This window comes from Lipotes vexillifer, unplaced genomic scaffold, assembly GCF_000442215.2.
Source record: "Lipotes vexillifer unplaced genomic scaffold, Lipotes_vexillifer_v1.1 scaffold3, whole genome shotgun sequence".
In the NCBI taxonomy this organism is placed as follows: domain Eukaryota; kingdom Metazoa; phylum Chordata; class Mammalia; order Artiodactyla; family Lipotidae; genus Lipotes; species Lipotes vexillifer.
This window is the reverse complement of record NW_006783631.1, coordinates 6,451,989-6,464,636: the sequence shown is the minus strand read 5'-3', so window position 1 is coordinate 6,464,636 and position 12,648 is coordinate 6,451,989. Positions and strand designations below refer to the sequence as shown.

At 40.2% G+C, this 12,648-nt stretch overlaps 1 protein-coding gene across 1 annotated transcript in view; it reads right to left on the bottom strand.

Moving 5' to 3' along the window:
* CNTNAP5 (contactin associated protein family member 5) overlaps window positions 1-3,657 on the bottom strand; it is an 884,418-nt gene extending 880,761 nt beyond the window's left edge. The window contains exon 1 of the mRNA XM_007456361.1: window positions 3,576-3,657. Within this exon, the coding sequence (XP_007456423.1) occupies window positions 3,576-3,657 (82 nt within the window). The remainder of the gene's footprint in view (window positions 1-3,575) is intronic.
* Between the last annotated feature and the right edge of the window lie 8,991 nt (window positions 3,658-12,648).

Genomic DNA, 12,648 nt, shown 5'->3' with positions numbered 1-12,648 from the left:
CCTGCTGAAGATAATCTGATGTTTGTTTATTTATAATATTACGTATTGATTGTTTGTGTGTAAGCTTCAGATAACTCAAGGTACAGTGCATCTCTTTATTTGAAGAGCTTTAGGAATATGATTGACATTTTTCTATATTTTCAATAAAGTTCTGCCTGTGATGAAAGGGGTAAAGAGTTTTTTATTTCTCTCTCAAGACTGTTATCTGTGTGAACCTAATATGTAGCAACAAAGAGATAAGATGTTTAGAGATCATCCAAAGTTACTGATTGGTCAGAATGAAGGCTCTTTATAACCATGTAACATCCAATTATTGTAAAATAAAGTGAACAGCGACCCTATAAGTGTCTCCTGCATTCCTCTTATCTTTTGAATGCAAGTTCTCCCACTATAATAGTCTTTCAATGTACCTACTATTCAAAGAATCTCCTCTGTAAAATTTGAGCTGCTGTTCTATTTGGAAGTAGATACATATCTCAATTGCTATTTTATACCTGAGCTGTGAGCACAGAAACGATGCATCACCTGATGGGCATTTGGCATCTTAGCTGTGGCATAACTAGGGCTAGAAATCCTAGCATTTCAAACTCCTGGTTTCACTTTAACCAACTATCAAGTCACATCGTTTCTTCTTGTGTCAAAGGAGCTGATATTATATGTAAAATGGTTTTTCATTTAACATTGTCCTATCATATCTACATTTGAAATTAACTAATTCCCTCAGGGTAAACTCAAAGGAAGTGTTATAGCTATTTAATATGCTGAAAATCCGAAATTGGGGAATTTCCAGAGTTTTTATTACTGGTGGGTAATTATGTTCTCTGCACAGATTCATATTATCTATACTTAGCTGGCCTTCTAACCTAACTTTATTTAATCTTGTTTAATTAGAAACTTATAAAATCTATAATTGGGTACGCATTCTATTTTTCCTTACAGCTAAATTCCCAAGTTTTGCTCAGATTATGAGAAAATTAAACACACATACACACACACACACACACACACATACACACACATAAACACACACATCCTACATACAGCAAAAATTATTATTAGAAGAATGGAAGCAATTAAAAGTTGTTTTTACTTAAACAAAGTTCACAAGTATACCATGGAGCATCTTGGGTAAATAATCCATTTCCAAGACAACTGTCATGAATGACTTGAAGTATTATTTCAAAATATAGAAATAATAATCTTGGGAAAAAATCTTCCAAATTATCTATAAGCTTACACAAATTGACTATTTGAAAGGAGATTTCTTTTCCTCATTAGACGCATCTAAATGTTAATGGGTTGTAGATAACTAGTAAGTCAAAGTGGACAATAAAAGTCTGGAAGAATTGTAGAATGTTCTTTTTTGCTTTTCTTCGAGGTTCTGCATCATAGGTTTCAAAGACCACCAGGACTGAATTCAGAAGTAATTTTCTGCTGCTATTCTATTGTTCACTGAATTAATACGTTTTGTTTGGCAAAATAAAAACATTTAACATTATACTTTAGGAACATTGACCCCAAAATATTTAGCAAGCAGCGTGCATTCAACTGAAATTCTGATTGGAAACAGATAAATTAAACTGCCCCTGATGAAATACTAAAGATCATTATCACAAAGTTTTATTTTAAATGTTCAGAATTAGCTTTATTGCTGCATCAGTAATGATAAGCATGAGCCTTAAACTCATACCATTTAGGTTTTATGAGCATTATTATAACATTAACCATAATTCAATTAGTTTACAGAAAAAGCCGTTCCATATTTTTTTCCCTCGCTCTTAAGGTGCTACATAAGGAAGCCCAAACCATATTCCTATAGAGCATGTTCTATTTATTTCACACTTATTCCTCATTCCTCTTTCATGGATCTTCAAAATATTCACTATTTTCAGGTAGGTAAATGTGCTAAAGGAAAAACACGGCTATTTCGTTGCCACACCTTTGCATCATTAGGACAATACTGACCTCTAGTGTTTTAGGAAGTAGAGAAACTAACTCAGCGCTGTGCCTAACTTCCTCTTACTGAACCACTTAGTTGTTTTTCTAAAGCACCATGGGAACAATTTTACTTAAAAAAAGAAAAAAAGGAGGAGGAGGGGCTGGAGGATGTGGGGACAGGAGGAAGAGGAGAGAAACAGCAGATTCTTCCCTGTCTCTCCCTATTCTCTGAAATAATTTCTGAACTAAGGCCCTTTGGCTCCTCCTTTTTAAAGAGGTTGACCTCTTCAGAACTCCCTTAGAATACAAACTTTAATAAAATCTTTATAACACACTTCCACTAACTATCGATTTTGGATCCCCCAAACTTCCAATCACAGATAGAAACACTGGCTCAGCTTTGGACCATTCTCAGTAAAGAACATTTATCTAAGTTTCTTCCTTTGAGGTATAACCCTCGATTAAGTATCTCTTTCTTAAGGTCCTCTTGGACCTAAGAGGGTGGGAAGTGAGGTAGAGAAACTTGTAAGTAGTCTTCCTACCCTTCTTTAACAGTGATGGTTCAGAGTCCAAAAAAAAAAAAAAAGTATCAAAACTGTTCCAATACGGTTAGATATTTCTGAGAGTCATGGTGGGGGTTAGCAGATAAGGGAGCACGCCCAGAAGCTTGAGGAACCTTGATAAACCATCTTTGGAAACAACACAGACGGCTTAATTGCATTCTTTCTCATTTAAGAGTTTCCAGAGCTGGAAAAACTTCCCTTTCTCTGCCTAGAGAGGCAGCTGAGCAATTGAGCTTGAACCTCTGATGGCTCCAGAGATTTATTCGAGTTTGACAAACTAGGTTCTTTAAATACACAGTGCAGGTGGCACATCCCCAGGTGTCCAGCCTTCCTGCCTATTAAATTAAATGTCCTGCACTTGCCGAGGTTAGAGCTTGGACGACAAAGTGTACACTTAGTGCATACTCATTATGCGTTCTTTGGCACAAAGAGTTTGGGGGTGGAGTGCGCATCAAAGCTCTTCCTCCTATAACAGGGTCAGCCATTGATCTTGTGGTTTGACTACATCGGGCCATGACTCTTAGGCCCAAACTCCCAACCCTATTAAACCGATGACCATTGGTTGCAAGATACCCCAACTGGAGCCTTGTGCCTAGGAGAAAGCTGAAAGCCATGGATTGTGAGGCACTGGGCATACTACAAATCCGAGCGAGGCAGCCGCATTCAGAAATGAGCCTCTGTCACCGAGTGTGGTGGCTGTGAGCATCTCTGACTCTGGAAGCTCAGCCCCCAGTGCATCCAGTCTGAACCGGGGGCCCTGCTCGGGAAAAGCCCCGGCTGAGACCAGGCAGGCAGAGAACGCGGAGCCGACGGGAGGCGGAGGGTAGAGAACCTTCCCTTCTCCCCCGAACTTTGCGATTCGGGGAGAAGGGCAGGAAATCCAACGGGGCCGGCTCCTTCGAGCTCTGCTAACTTTTGGGATGGTTAGAGTGATAGAAACACACCAATCAGCATTTTTCCCCCCTTCCCTTCTGCTCAGAGCAGACACAATTGAACACGCTTGGATAGTTGAGTGTCTTTCCAAACGCCAGCGTTTCCCACCTCACCTACCCGCCCCCAGCTCCTGGAACTCACAATTTGCCGCTGTTAATCCTAAATGCCACAAGCCGGAGAAGAACAAAGTGAAAACGCTGGTCAGCCGTAGTCCAGAATCCATTTCCCCCGAGTAAGAGGTCCCTCCCAATCGAATCTCAAATTCGCAGGCGCCAGCCGCGGCTTCTTCTTTCTTTCTCTGTCTCTCTCTTTCTTCTCTGCACCGCCTGACCCCTTCCCACCCCCCTTGGAGAGGCACTCGCGGCTTCACTCCATCCCGTGCCCAAACGCTCTACGGAAACCGTGGCGGGGGCTTCTCCGGAGCTGCGGAAGGAGGTACTGTCCCCGCAACGGCCGCCGGCAGCACTCGCCTTCCTCGCTCGCCTCTTCCTCCTCGGCCCCCTCCTTAAAGGTCCAAATCCCGGCCCGACGCAAAGGCAGGCGCCGAGCTCGCTCAACCGCCGACTGCACCTCGTCGGCAGCTAGAACTGGAATCAGCACCCGGGCGGCGGACAGCTCCTTATAGGCGAGCGTGGCGCGCGGCGCCGCCCCCGGCCAGGCCCGCCCCTCGCTCTCGGGTAGGAGCGGCCTGGGCGGGTCTTCACCCGGCTCCGGCGCCTTCCAACCTGGCCGGCCGGCGCTGCGGTGCGCGCCGGCCAGTTGGAGGGGACCGGGGAGGGAGCGCACATTTCCATCTCTGCCTCCGTCTCTTTGGCTTCCCCTCCCTCTCCGCCCCGCAATGTGTGTGTGGGGGGAGTGCATAAAGGCATCGAAATTTAAACCAGGTTTTCGAAGAACGAGGCTAAAGGGTTACTAAAAGGAGTTGGAACACAGAACGCATTAGCAAGAGGGAATTTCCCATGGAAAGCTTAGCATAGGAGATGCTTTTTTCTTTTTTTGAGAGGAGAGGGAAGACTTAACTATTGAATTACGCGATTGAACTTCCCCCGTGTTTGTTCTCTAGGTTGGAAGGCTAGCGGGTATTGGTAATATTGGGATTTCTGATCTAGCGGTTTAACGTGGTCCCGACCCCGCCCCCAGCTCCCACCTCCGGTGGCTCAACCTTTCACGGCGGACCACGTCTGCGTCTCCCTCCCAGCTTCTGGCCTGTAGCTTTGGGCAAGTACTGCAAGGTGTTTGGTGCTTTCGGTTCCGGAGCCCAGGAGGTTCCTGGCGTCTGAGAGAGACGGGGAGACAAATTGGGTATGGTTATGATGAGAGTCAGGGTGGTCCTGGCTGGCTCATAGCATTAGAGATCTGAAAGCTCCTCTGGAGCGGTCTAAATTAAAATGCGGGAAAGGAGTAGTTTTGGTTTCTTCCTAGAAGCTCCCTGTTAGAAACCCTGGTTTTGTCTTTAGCTTCTAGTTTGCATCTGGGGACTCTCCTGCTTGACCATAAATCAACTTATTTTGTTTTTATTGAAGGTGTCAGAAAGTTGTCAAACCTTAACAAAATGAGGGGCCATAATGATTTCTATGTGAAGCTTACAATCAAGTTAGGGATGGAGTCACTTCAGAGGAAGCTGATGTCTCCCGCCCCATTTCCCTCAGCAGCAACAAATATGCAGACTTATTTTACACTGTAGATTCCTGACAACTCTTGGTCCTCAGCTGCCAGCTGCACAGCTACAGCAGGTTGAGCTGGGATTCAAGCAGCTTCTGCGTGAATCCTGAAGTTAACCTTGTGGTTTTGGTTAGAGCTGGACTCATATCATTGGAATATTAATCGATAGTTGAATGAGAAGGGAATAGAATTCTGAGGTCATCTCACTTGTAAGTAAAATATCCTCTTGTCTCTAAGCTTCTAACTGAAAATAATCGTGTTAGTTACTAGATTCTTGGACAACCAGAATAATTCTCCAGCACAGGCTGTAGCTGTGGGAGAAAAGATGGTGAATCACAAAATATCAAAGCGGAGGTGAGCCAAGAAACTGCCCTGTTGGCAGGGACCAGAGTGAGGAGGGGGCTGAAGTCCCAAGTCTAGTGGCTTGGGCTTGCCTTCTCCTACTGAGGGCCCTGAGGGGCTGCCTCCCCACCCCTGGCTTTTGAGGATCTCAGGTTTAAAGACACTTATGTGGCTACCTTAATCATACTTGAGAGTCTAGAAAAGCTAGGAACCATTATCCAGATTTGTATGTTCTTTAACATTTAAACGGCTTTAAAATAAATAAAATATTAAAAATATAATTTAAGTCCCTTTTGCATTCTTGCCTGATCCCATTGGTGTCCCACCATACCTAGAAGTAAACATTTCTTTTCCATTCCTGTTCATTATGTTTTTATACTTTTACCAAAAATATATGCATCCCTAAACAATTTATAGTATTATTTTTATTGTCTTTAACCAATATATAAATGTCATCATACCAATACTTTTTCATTTTGCACCTTGCAATTTACTCAACTCAACATTTTATATATATACATACGTATATGTATGTATATATATATGTGTATATATATATATACACACACACACACGTATGTATTTAATTTATGACTTGGATACAGGTAGTCATAATTATTTCATTTTAACTACTGTATTATATTTTATTTTATGAATATGCCACAATCGATTCATTAATTCATCTGTTTATGAATCTATAGATTATTTCCAGGTTTTTTTCCTCAATATAAACTATAAAATCTTGTACCAGTATCTTAGTCTTTCTCAACCATGTACTTAGGACTAGAGTTTCTGGATTGTAGGAAAGGCTTTTCTTCAGCTTTAATAGGTATTGCCAGTTGCTTTATAAACAGATGTTACCAATTCATACCCCCCTCCAGTAGTGTGTGAGATTTCCCTCAGCTCCACATACTTACCAGCATTTCAAGACCTCTCTTTTTATAAATGGGAAAATGCTTTCAAAGAACACAGGTCGGGCTTCCTTGGTGGCGCAGTGGTTGAGAGTCCGCCTGCCGATGCAGTGGACACGGGTTCGTGACCCGGTCCGGGAAGATCCCACATGCCGCAGAGCGACTGGGCCCGTGAGCCATGGCCACTGAGCCTGCGCGTCCGGAGCCTGTGCTCCGCAACGGGAGAGGCCACAACAGTGAGAGGCCCGCGTACCGCAGAAAAAAAAAAAAGAACACAGGTCTTTGTTCACTGAGCTTAATGCTCCACTACATCATCCTACTTACTATACTTTTCCAAAAAATGTTTAGTTAAATATTTCAAAAGTTATGGAAGATGTTGGTTTCATTTTCTGACAGGATGCCTTGAATCCATGTGTGTCAGTAAAAGGTGCTTGGAATATACATTAAAAGACAATCAGGGAAATTTTTTTACACGAAGCCCCAAAACTGTGAATGATCTTCACGTTATTAGTAAATATTGGAACTCTGCATTTAGTTGTCCATATACAGACTTAGTGTATAGTATATAAATTGCACCTCATTTAAAATCCTGTTTACAGTTGTAGCTTTTTTTCTCTCTCTCAAACACACCTGTTCTCAGAGCAAATTTAAGCCTTCAAGAGCAGACATTTGTCTAAGATTTGTTAACATTTCAATATGAATACTGCAGCTCTGAATGTAGCAGGGATAAACAGCTGTTCCTTTTTGACAATAGTGTAAACAATGCCATCTTCTGGGGGCATTTTGCCAGCAAGTTTTTATTAGCTGTAGAATATTAATCACTATTAAAACTGTTTACAGCCAGATTGATATTTACCTATTGAAATTCTTTTGTAAACCTTTTAGTCTGATAAATCCACGTTTTGAGTGGTGGAATAGAATCTAAATAATCTCCCTTTCCCTCCATGTTGCTTGATACAGAAGAATAAGTCATACTTTCAGAGCACTTTGTTTTGAAGAGGGTTAAAAATTCTGTATAGATAGAGCAGAATGGTTGCTAATGGGGAATTGGGACAAACGAATAATTGAAATCCTCAAATGTCTACATTTAAAAATGATAAATTTTCCCTTGAGTGTTCCCACTTCTTTCCCCTTAAGAGAGCAGAAGGTTGTCATTTGTCAACTGGAATCTTAGCTTTTGAATATTCAACAAGTTGTTTAAATCATTGATTTTGGAATCCTCCTGTGAGACATATGGAAGTTATGTTTTGTAATCTCTATTTTATAGATGTGATCCTAAGAGGAGACAGATATTGATATATTAAGTATCATACAGACTTAATGGCCTCAACGCATATGACACTTGAAAATTAAAACCTCCCATTCTATTTCCTTTATCTTTACAAAACTAATAGGTAAAAATCACTGTGATATATGGATACCTGGTATGGATGGGAGAAGAGTCTGCATCGGTCACTATAGACAATTCTGCATATCACTACTGTGGGATTATTTCAACTTCACATATCATGGTTTGTTGCAAATGTTGAAGGGTGGCTTCTGTTGCCACCCATGTCTTCAAAATAGACTTTTAAAAAGTATTGATGAGGCAGAAAGTTAAATTATTTTTCTTTTCATGCTTTCTTCTTCTTTTAAATGTTTTAATATTTCTCTCTCTCTTTTTTTTTTTTTTGATTTGTTTTGTTTTCCCTTTTTATAGTTTGTATCCAGTACTACACTATACCTGTGGGGTGGAGGGAATGAGAAAAAAATGCCTGTTCTCATGGAGCTAAAAAATGATTGGAGAAAATATGATGTTAACACATTAAAAATTGAGATAACAATACAAATTAGCATGTGATTAAGTGTCACATAATAAATGCTATAGGAGTTTCTAACTTGACAAAGATTTCTTCCTCTTGGAAGGAAAACTTAACAGTTGGCATAATGAAGTGGTTCTTTGTCTCTTTGGGGTTAAAGGAATTTGAGTCACCCTGGGCCATGAAGATTTGTTATTCAAGTCAGATTAGGTCAGGTGTATTTGCCTTAATAAGAAAGTTGAATCTTAGAATAATGAACGCAGAATTGAACTTTTGCAGAAGAGCGGACTGTTCTATTAGAGCAAATGGACTTCAGCCAGATGTTGAGAATAATTCACCTGAGCCTCTCCCCCACTCCTTCTCTCTCCTAATTCTACCTCAGACTCAGTCTTGTCACCACGAGCTCATCCTTGACATCAAAATGAGTCATCTTCTATCATGTATCTCCTGCAAATAGAGCAACCCTTTAAATACCTTTACCTGAGATGCAAGTTTCTCAGCTGGTAATATGCCATGCTGTTTACACACACTCCTCTTTCTTCCTTCTGTGGACTTGTTCCCAATTGGCTAATTTACACTTGTCATTCAAGTCCAAATTCAACTAATACCTCTCTTGAGGTCTTTATTAATTACTGTGTAATATTTCTGTTCACATATGTTTTCCTAATTCTGAGTAATTTCTCAAGAATAATTTATCAATCAGTATTCAACTTTGAGTCTTCAGCATATATACAGGCTTTCAAGAAATGTTTGATGAATGAATAATATTAGATATGAAAAGGCTTGTCTACTTTTTTAGAGGTTACACCCACCCCCTCACCCTCACCTCCATCTACCCATTGCACCAGAATTCAGAGGCTCTTTTGAGAGAATTTATTCTTATTTAACTTGGAAATCAAGATGTCAATTATATGGAAAATCAATGGGAATGCAGTTTAGAATAATATCTTGATAGTTCATTCTCCTAAACTATATATTTCTCAAATGATTGGATTTATTTTTTTGGGGGGGGAAGGAGCTCATTCTCTATAGTATTTATATAATTATATTTACACAAATCCAACCATGCCACAACCAGAAATATATGTCAAAAAATGATTTCTTCTCCACTTACTTCTGACTCTTTCTGAAGGAAGTCCTGCCTACAATTATTGAGAATTCACTTATGATATATATCATGTTTCAGGAGAAACCTGTTTGGAGTGGTTTAATGAAGAGTTCTGGGCTTAGAATCAGAAACTCTTAGTATTAGCCTTGATTTTGCAGCTTACTAGGTATGAGACCTTGAATATATAATTTGGTCTCTTTGAGATTCAATTTCCATACGTGTAAATTGTGAATTGTGATAACTTCTAGGTTAGGTAGTTTTACATAGTGCATATAATTATACAGTGAAAATATTTTTTTTGTACAGACACAAGTTATAACTATTATGTCCTACTCCAAAGAAAATGACTTATCCAGCCCCTAACCAGTAGATTTGTCATCCATTCTTCTGCCAATTCATCCCTGGGGTAAAAATACATGCAAATATCTAAAAAGATTACCCATTCTGTGGGAAATATGCATAATCATTATTCAAAGCCATCATAATCATCCAATCAACCAACATTAATTTATTGAGCAACACTAATGTGCCTAGGTTTGTATCATTTACTTCTGGTTAAATATATGAGATGTATTTATATGTTATATGTTGCTATCTTCAAGATTCTTACACTCCCTACAATTTCTAGATGGGGAGATAACATATATAAACATAAGTAATGAATGCTTATAGGAGAGAAACAACTAAATCTGTCTTTTTCAAATCCATCAAAGTAGCAGGCATTATGGGTTTCTTGACCACCAGCCATTTCAACTTCTTCCTTGATTGCAAAACAGGCTATTGAAGAAATCATGATTTCAACTAAGCCTACCACAGCAACTACATTCCCTTTCGAGAGTGGTTATCTGGATTTTGTTTTGTGGTCCAGTTCTGACCCACAAGATTCAAGAGGCAGGAGAGATTTTGTCCTCTAGGAAAACAGAGACATGTGAATAAAAATCCTATTTTCCTGCAGTTTCCCCCACAGCCTCATCAATATACATGAAGGCATGAGTTTTGTAACTACAGCAGCCAACTTGGAAACATGAGGAGATGGCCAGGACACTGAATGGCAAAAAGCAGAGAAGCAATTCATAGGTCTTCATTACAATATTGAGTTACTTCCTCTAGAATAATAAATGTCTATATTGTTTAAGCCACAGCTAATTAAGTTCTCTAGAAGAAATGAGAACATTTATTAAATATCAACATGCAGTACACATCTTGACTTTTTTTCTTTTTAAAATTCACGGCAAAATTCTAAGGGAGATATTAGTAGCTACATTTGACAGATAAGGATACTGAGACTCATGAAATTTAAGTAACATTGCCCAAAGCACAAAGCTATTAATTAGAAGCACAGAGGTTCTGATTCCAGAATCTTGGCTTATCGTGCCCTTTCTCAGTGCCACAAATGCTCAAAAATGAAATAAAGCTACTAAATCTTGTGAGTGTGTGTGTGTGTGTGTGTGTGTGTGTGTTAAATCCGCTCATTTGAGCTCAACTATGATTAACAATCACGTTTCAACTAGACAAAATTCTCTTTAGGGTTACTGTTGTCTCTCTTCTGTCTCTCAGGGAATAACTGTCTCTAAAACCAACCTGATATTACCAAGTTTGTTAAAGAGAATTAATGAAGAGGGGCAGAGATCTGTTCAATTCCAGGAGCACACCTGGTGTTTAAGTAAGTCAGGCTGGCATATTGTATTGAGAATCTAGAGCTGATATATGAATTAAGAGTATGCAAATTATGACCTGCTTAATGAGATGGCACAAGCCACCCACACGAGGTTTGCTGTAGCTCCCTCAGCATCCAAGCACCTACTCTGGATAAGTGAAACCTATAAGTGATTGAAGGTGCAACTTCAATACACTCACACAAAGGAGGTAGAGTCACAAAATTTAATATATATGGTACACCCCCAACCCCCACCGCCCACCATGAGCTTGGGGAAAGGCGGTCCTCAGGCCCAGGTCAGAAGTAAGCAGGAGATAGACAGCAGTGTAGTAATATATCTACTAGTACTTATAATGTGGTGAGGCAGAGGTAATTAACTTTTCCAGGGCTTAACTCAAAGTAGTTGTTTTTTTTTTAATAATATTTTATTTTATTTATTATTTATTTATTTAGGCTGTACCGGGTCTTCGTTGTGGCATGCAAACTTCTTAGTAGTGGCATGCACACTCTTAGTTGCGGCATGCGTGTGGGATCTAGTCCCCAGACCAGGTATTGAACCCAGGCCCCCTGCACTGGGAGCACAGAGTCTTACCCACTGGACCACCAAGGAAGTCCCTCTAAGTAGTTATTTTAAAAGGTGTCTCAGGAAAGCAAAGTGTGAATTTAAAGTCAAGTCTTTATCTAAATGTCCAGACTCTGGGTGTGAGTAGGGTTATCCTACTGTGAAATGCCTAGGTAGCAACTCATAAAAACAAAGTGTTTTTTCCCATCACACATCTGAACAAAAGATCTGTGGTAACTACTACTATGGAAACTCTTCTAACAAAAGTTTAACATTACGAAAGGTGTATTTTTCAGGAAATAAATTATTTGCAAGAAGAAAGAGTTAATTTCAAAGGATTATTTCATTATGTAACCTAATCCATAGCACTTATGTCCTTTTATCCCTTTTGCATTTAAATCAGCATAAAAAACAGCATGTAAAACATCCATAATTTGCTTTTTATTGGCATTTTTTTTTTAAATAATACACAATGTATTTATTTATTTATTTATTTATGGCTGTGTTGGGTCTTCATTTCTGTGCATGGGCTTTCTCTAGTTGTGGCAAGTGGGGGTCACTCTTCATCGCGGTGCGCAGGCCTCTCACTATCGCGGCCTCTGTTGTTGCGGAGCACAGGCTCCAGACGCGCAGGCTCAGTAATTGTGGCTCACGGGCCCAGTTGCTCCATGGCATGTGGGATTTTCCCAGACCAGGGCTCGAACCTGTGTCGTCTGCATTGGCAGGCAGATTCTCAACCACTGTGCCACCAGGGAAGCCCTTATTGGCATTTTTAATAAGGTGGAATGAATGTTAGCCTAGAGCCAGCAGGGGGTGTGTTGACTAGTGGGAAGAAAAAAAAAAAACAGCATATTTGAAGCAGCAGTGTGAGAAACTGTGTAGGTTGCTCAATTATTGTTCCAATAATTTGGAAGAAGATGGAGAGAAGATGCAGGGGGAGGCAACAAAACAGAAAAACAAATCTGCAGAAGACTTATGTAAATTTTTTCCTTATAACTCTGATATTATGTCTATTAAGAAATGATGGGGCTTCCCTGGTGGCGCAGTTGTTGAGAGTCCACCTGCCGATGCAGTGGACATGGGTTCGTGACCCGGTCCGGGAAGATCCCACATGCCGCGGAGCGGCTGGGCCCGTGAGCCATGGCTGCTGAGCCTGCGCGTCCAGAGCCTGTG